This window comes from Eptatretus burgeri, chromosome 12 (genome assembly GCF_056783735.1).
Source record: "Eptatretus burgeri isolate ZD-2024b chromosome 12, Ebu_testis_v1, whole genome shotgun sequence".
Classification (NCBI taxonomy): Eukaryota; Metazoa; Chordata; class Myxini; order Myxiniformes; family Myxinidae; genus Eptatretus; species Eptatretus burgeri.
Genome location: NC_140972.1, coordinates 18,262,478 through 18,269,146, shown reverse-complemented (window position 1 = coordinate 18,269,146; position 6,669 = coordinate 18,262,478). Strand labels below are relative to the sequence as shown.

At 41.3% G+C, this 6,669-nt stretch overlaps 1 protein-coding gene across 1 annotated transcript; it reads left to right on the top strand.

Moving 5' to 3' along the window:
• Positions 1–74: 74 nt before the first annotated feature.
• Positions 75–2,477, top strand: LOC147015190 (uncharacterized). The gene has a single exon (XM_085849096.1). The coding sequence runs from the start codon at positions 75–77 to the stop codon at positions 2,475–2,477; it is 2,403 nt and encodes an 800-aa protein (XP_085705222.1).
• Positions 2,478–6,669: the final 4,192 nt, after the last annotated feature.

Sequence of the window (6,669 nt, the reverse complement as noted above, 5' to 3'; positions counted from 1 at the left end):
ATGTGATTTCATCATTACAATCATCATTCCCAGGCCAGTATCTGCAGCATGTGGAAGGCGCATCCTTTCAGGCCATGATGAATGAATATGACAGTTTCATCACAGAGGGGAACAAGAATGCTACCTTTGCTTTTTGGAACTCCTACCTGGAAATGATAGAGGACATCCCCCTTTTCATCAGGGCGACACGGGAAGGAAACTGGCACCTTCATCTTGCTGCAGTTAGGGCACTCCTACCGTGGATATTTGCCTATGACCGAACCAACTACTCACGTTACCTCCCAGTCTATTGGTTTGAGAAAGGCCAGCTACCTACTTCACATCAGTACATCTACAAAGAATTGGTCAGTGGACACTTTACCGTTCAGCAACAACATACTCACAGGTTTGCACAGGTAGCTTGTGATATGACGATAGAGCAAACGGCGAATAGAGACTCCAAAACAAGAGGTGGGATCAAAGGGTTCTCAACCAACCAAGGAGGTACCAATTGTTGGATACGAGCGCACCATCAACGAGCAGCGATAACCACACAATGTGAAGAGATGGCTGGCAAAGGGCAGAAATCTTCAAAAAGGGCAGAGCTTACCAACAGTCGAAGGACTAGGGATGAAGACGACGTAAACAACATAATGAGTACCATCACGAGCATGATGAATCCTTTCAAAAATGACCCGGAAATGGATGCTAATGATCTGGTTCACTTTTCATCTGGAGTCATTGCACCAAATGATGTGTATTCTAACCTCATGACCGCAAAAGTAAAGGGCGATGAAGCTTTCGTCAATTTTTCTAAAAGCCACTTGCAAGGTCATGATGTAGACCTGAACAAAACGCTGAAGAAGATGAAACTGAAAACATTTTCAGATGCAGGCAAGCAAACCATCAAGGTTAAAGGGAAAGATGTTACTTTGAAAAGTGATCATGAGTTGTTGGCAAGGCTGGTCATCATTGGCAAAGTACGAAAAGTGAATCTCAAAAGCATGATGACATACTCGTTGAGCCCGTATCCATCAGCCCTTGCGACTTATGAGGGATGCTTAGTTAAAACTAACAAGGCGAGGCTGCTACACTACCTAGAAAGTGTACCTGAGAGTTCCCCTGTCGTGGACCCACCAAAGGGAGGCATATGGGTAGTTGATGGCATGGCCATGCTTCAGCAAATGAGTTCAAAAGGAATGCCTGCAAGCATGGGTCAACTGCCGGAAAAAATTCTGAGACAGTTAGTGTACCTGGCACTAAGTAGTACCTCCAACTCTGTACACTTATTAACAGACACGTATCCATCGATCAGTATTAAGGGTGCTGAGAGGAAACGACGGGCAGCGAGTGGTTCCCAGAGGATTAAAATATCCAAGGCAGACCAACCTGTACCTAAACAATGGAAGAAATATCTGGCAAACAGCTTCAATAAGGAACAGCTACTTCACTTCTTGTTCAACCATTGGAGTACTTGTGGAGAGGCCAACTTTAAGGGCATCACACTGTATGTTTTACATGGCAAGATGTGTCATTCCATCACACCAAGAAATGGTACCATCAGCATTGAAGAAATACCGCAGCTCCATTTCACCCAAGAGAAGGCTGACACTAGGATGCTCCTACATGCACATTACATCAGCACCCAAGGCATCAGAAGCATCATCATCAAAAGCCCAGACACTGACGTGTTTGTTATTGGTGTGGCACTTGTATCGCACCTTGTGGGTTCCCAGTTGTATTTCCACACTGGCAGAGACGACAATGTACGTACCATTGACTTACAGGCCATACAGCAGGAGCTTGGAGATGACATCGCAAAAGTCATCATAGGTCTCCACTGTTTCACAGGATGCGATTCTGTAAGTTCCTTTTATGGCAAAGGGAAAACAAAAGCAATAAAACTTCTCACCCAAAATAAATCCTTTTCCCATGTGTGTCAAATGCTTGGCGAGTATTTCTCCATAACAGACAAGCTTGTTTCATTACTGGAGGATTTTGTTTGCAAGCTTTACAGCCAGCAGGAGTACAGTCATGTCAACGATGCACGGTATTCTATGTTTTCGATGGCTACAAGAAACGAAAGTGTCATGCCACCAAACCGAGATGCCCTCATCAAACACGTACGAGCCAACTTCCAGGCAGCTGTTTGCAAGCGCAGCTTTGACAATCACCCAGATATCCCATCACCAGCTGGACATGGTTGGAAATTGATCGATGGCAGCCTCTCAATAAACTTGATGGAAATGCAACCTGCTCAACAGAGCATTCTTGAACTCTCACGCTGCACCTGCAAGAAGTCCAAGTGCAAAGCATCAGATGCAGATTACCAGTGTTGTGTGTCTTTGGGGCTATGTTGTACCGAACTGTGCGAGTGCAAGAACTGTGACAACATGCATGTACGCGATGACGATGCTGAAGAAAGTGAAGAAGAAATGGATGAAGTTGGAGATATCTACTTCGATGAAGAAAACTTTGAAGAGGAAGAATCTTTTTAATGGTAAGGTAAACTTACATGGGATTATAACTCCGGAATACTGTGAAAAGAAACCATTTTAAACAGTATATCTGTTGCTCTCACTTGCAACACCTGCGTTCCCTTTTAATGGGGGACTATGGGAGGTGAATATTTTTTGTTTTTTGTTTTTTGTACGCATACAATATTAATCTTGTTGGATCCATACATTTTTCCTCTAAAAAATTACCAAACATTACTTTTTAAGTGCAATTTAACAGCCCTAGTCTCATTTTTTACAAACCAGAAGTGTAAAAAACCACTTCCGGTTGTAATTTTTGTCTAAAAATAACCCCTTTTCACCTATTTTCAAGCAAGTTTTGCAATTCTAAACAGAGTCTAAGTGTTTCTATATGTTCACAGTATGTGCTGCTACCTATTGAATAAAAAATACTGCCATCTGTTGATCTAAATATTGTCTAAATGCATTCACCCACTGAGCTGCATGTGCTGACATGTAAACAGACATTCGTTACTTCGATCTGCAAAATGTGACGTCGGCCATTTTGATGCGAATCTTTATCGGCTTCTATCGTTTTTCAGCTTTTCGTGATTTGTTCGTAATTTTTTTTAGGTTGTGAGTGGGCTACATCCTTGAAAATTGGCACAATTGTTGATTGTTTTATGTACTGTGATCTCATGAGAGCATTTTTGGAAAATATCTTTAGTTGGAATTTATGGTAGTCCGAATAGTTCATCAGCAAGAAAAAATCAAAAAAATTGGCAAACCGTTGCCATGGCAACATGCAAAATATTTTTTCCCAAAAAACTCTCCATTGGATCACAGCTTGCTAACCTATAAACAACTTGGTGATGTTACAGCATGATCTGATATTTGTAAATGTGTACAAAATTATGAGCAAATTTTTACTTTTACCTTCGCCCAAATTTAAGGTCATTGACATTTGAACTTGGGTCACTAATAAGATTGACCTTGACTTGTGCTAATTAATGTATTTCTTAAAACTAGACACTTGTATGATTATGTTGATACCAAACATGGCATCATTTGTCAAAACATTGGCAAGATAATACCTCTTGAATGTAGTCAGGTCTTTTTGACCCATAGTACCCCGTTAAAAAACATTACTTGTTTGACGCATTATTTTTAGGTGGGAATTACTAATTAATGCTCCACTTTTGAGCGTGGGAACAAAGGGGATATTGATAAGACATGCAATACCTATATTTTAAGACATAATATATGCAGTTCCAATGTGGAGACCACAAGAAGCACTTTCTGAAGGGATTTTGACGACATGCCCTATAGTTTATAAGTGATTTCCAACAAAAAACATGCCAAAATTATAATTGCGGCTGATTTTGGAACTTCAGGTATATATACCCACGTAAAATCAATTTCTGTCTCAAGGAATCTAGTTATGACGAATAAATTGAGTATGTAAAAGTTAAAAGTAAAAGGGAAAGTTGCAAACTATAACTCTGTGAGCACAGTTGACGTCAAATTGAATGAATAGGATATCAGGTTCACTTGAGTGACTGAGCAGTATTGGCGGCAGAGGTTTTGCACTCTACCGAGTGCTCCCCCTCTAGTTTAAGTCAGTATTATCCGCCTTGCGGGGGGGGAGGGGGGTTGCTCACTTTCACTCCTTCCATGACATAACTCCAGCTCTCCACTTTCTTCTATCTTCTGCGTCTTCCACTCCCAATCCCAATTTCTGACTTGCTTTCATAACCAACTCCTTCCAACTCAACTTTGGCCTTCCTCTTCCCCTTTTCCCCTCCACTTCCAAATTCCATACTCTCTTAACTCCCTCATCGTCTCTCTTTCTTAGCACGTGACTCAACCATCTCAAGCCACTCCTTCTTACCACCTCCACTATTGTATCTTTCAGACCAATCCTTTCCATCAACTCCTTCATGTTATTTCTGTCTACCAACTGCACTCCACACATCTTTCTAATCATTGCTCTTTCTGTTCTTCTCAAGAGACCTTCTTCTACCGATCTCACAGTCAATGCCTCTGACCCATAAACCATTACTACTCTCACACAGGTGGTATAGATCTTTCCTTTCAACTTCCAAGGCAATCTTTTACCACATCACACTCATGCAATGAACTTCATCCAACATAACACGAATGAACTTCATCCAACCCAATCTCGTTGTTCTTGTAACTGCAAGCTCGCTGCCTCCACTACTGTTGACGTTGTCACCCAGATAACAAAATCTGCTTACTCTCTCAAGACCTTTCAGTCTTTGCTCCGAAGCCGGATCCTGATCCTGGTGGCTTAAATTTCTTCTTCTGATGCAGGCTTTGCACTCAAAACTACCATCCATTCTTTGTGTCACTCTTTTCACATTTGTACATCTTCCATGAATCTATTTGTGACAAGAACTGCATCTGATGGCATTACTTACCACTCTTTTACCACAAACTCCACATGGATATATCTTGGCCAATTCAATAACCCCTGTTTCTTCACCACATTTCATAATTTTCGTTATCCCCATGTTGATTTTCAAACCTTTGCCTTCAAACGCCCTCATCCATTTGTTGAACTGTGATTTCAACTCCTCCATTGATTCTGCAATCAAGACTAAATCATCTGCATAAAGTAATTCAAACAACACACCTTTTCTTTCTGACTCTGACAATATGTAGAGTACCGTCACAAACAGGAGCGGCGAAAGCACCGATCCCTGATGAACGCCCACGGCCACATTTAATTTTTCAGAGAAACCACTACCAACTTGAACTCGTGTCATCGCATCTTCATAAAGTTTCATTACAACCTCCACCAAAGCCTCAAGGACATTTCTTTTGCGTAGCGCCCATTCGATGACTTTCCTGGGGACTCTGTCAAACGCCTTTTCCAGGTCCAAAAAACACATGAATAATTTATTTTTCTTTTCTTGATAGCACTCCTGCATGCGCCTGACTATGAAGATCGCATCAACCATACCTTTTCCTGGCATGAAGCCATATTGCATCTCATCAATCTTCACCACCTCCCTGAGCCGTTTCTCCAACACTCTTTCCACAAGTTTCATTCCATGTTCCAGGAGTTTCACTCCACGATACAATCCACATTCCATGACATTCCCTTTACCTTTGTGGATGGGTACCAAGGTGCTTTGTTTCCAATCTTCTGACATGCTCTTGTCTTGCATTACCTCATTTGCAACCTGATGTAATACTTCTAATCCATAAGGAGACGATGTAAAATGCTCCTTCGTGATTTTTGATGGACCACCTGCTTTTCCATTCTTCATACTTTCCAAAGCTTTCTTTATTTCTTCCTTTGAGATTTCTTTCACTGGGCCCTCTGTTCTTTCAGCGTCCACTAAACCATCCCACTGATTTTCCTGATTCATGATGGATTCCATATGCTCCTTCCAGATTCTTCTTCCATCTTCATCAACAAAGAAAATCTTCCCATTTTTATCCTTTATACAGTTGCTTTCAGTGATGTCACGACATTCCCTCTTCATTATCTTCAGTTTATGAAAAATTCCTTGTATGTTCATCTGCAACTGTTCCAGCTCTTTTTCAGCTTCTTTCTTCATGGCTTCTGCCACCGCCTTCTTCGCCTTCTTCTTATCCCTCTTGTATCTTGCTTTGTTTTCTTCCGTGTTCTGTTTCTGCATCTTCTTGAAGCTTTCTTTCTTTCTTTCAATGTCCACCTTCACCTCTTTGTTCCACCACCAGGTTTCACCATGACGTGGTTTTCCTTGACTAACACCACAAACTTCATTTGCTGCTTGTTGAGCACAATTCCTGTACTTTGTCCAGATATTTCCGTCTTCTTCCTTTTCCTTCCAGAGAACATCCATCCTTTCAGCAAATTTTATTTTTATTTCTCAATCTTTCAGCTTCCACATCTTTGTACGCTTACTATGTTGCTGCTTCTTTTTCTTCACCTCTTCTATTTTGTCCACATCCATTACCACCAAGCTGTGCAGGAGTTCACCAGGAATAACTTTCACATTTCGAATTTTCTTTCTCCAACTTTTTCCTACTAACATAAAATCGATCTCTGTTTCTGCTCCACCGGACCGAAACGTTGCCTTTTTCTCATTCGTGAACCAACTGTTCATGACAACCAGATCCGCCTCCGCACAAAATTCTAATAAACTTCTTCCTTCATCATTCCTCCTACCAATACTATAACCGCCATGAACACCTTCATAGCCATCCGCATCTTTACCCA

Excerpts from the sequence above, each read along its gene's own strand:
- LOC147015190 (XM_085849096.1), top strand. The coding sequence starts at position 75 with ATGATGAATGAATATGACAGTTTCATCACAGAGGGGAACAAGAATGCT.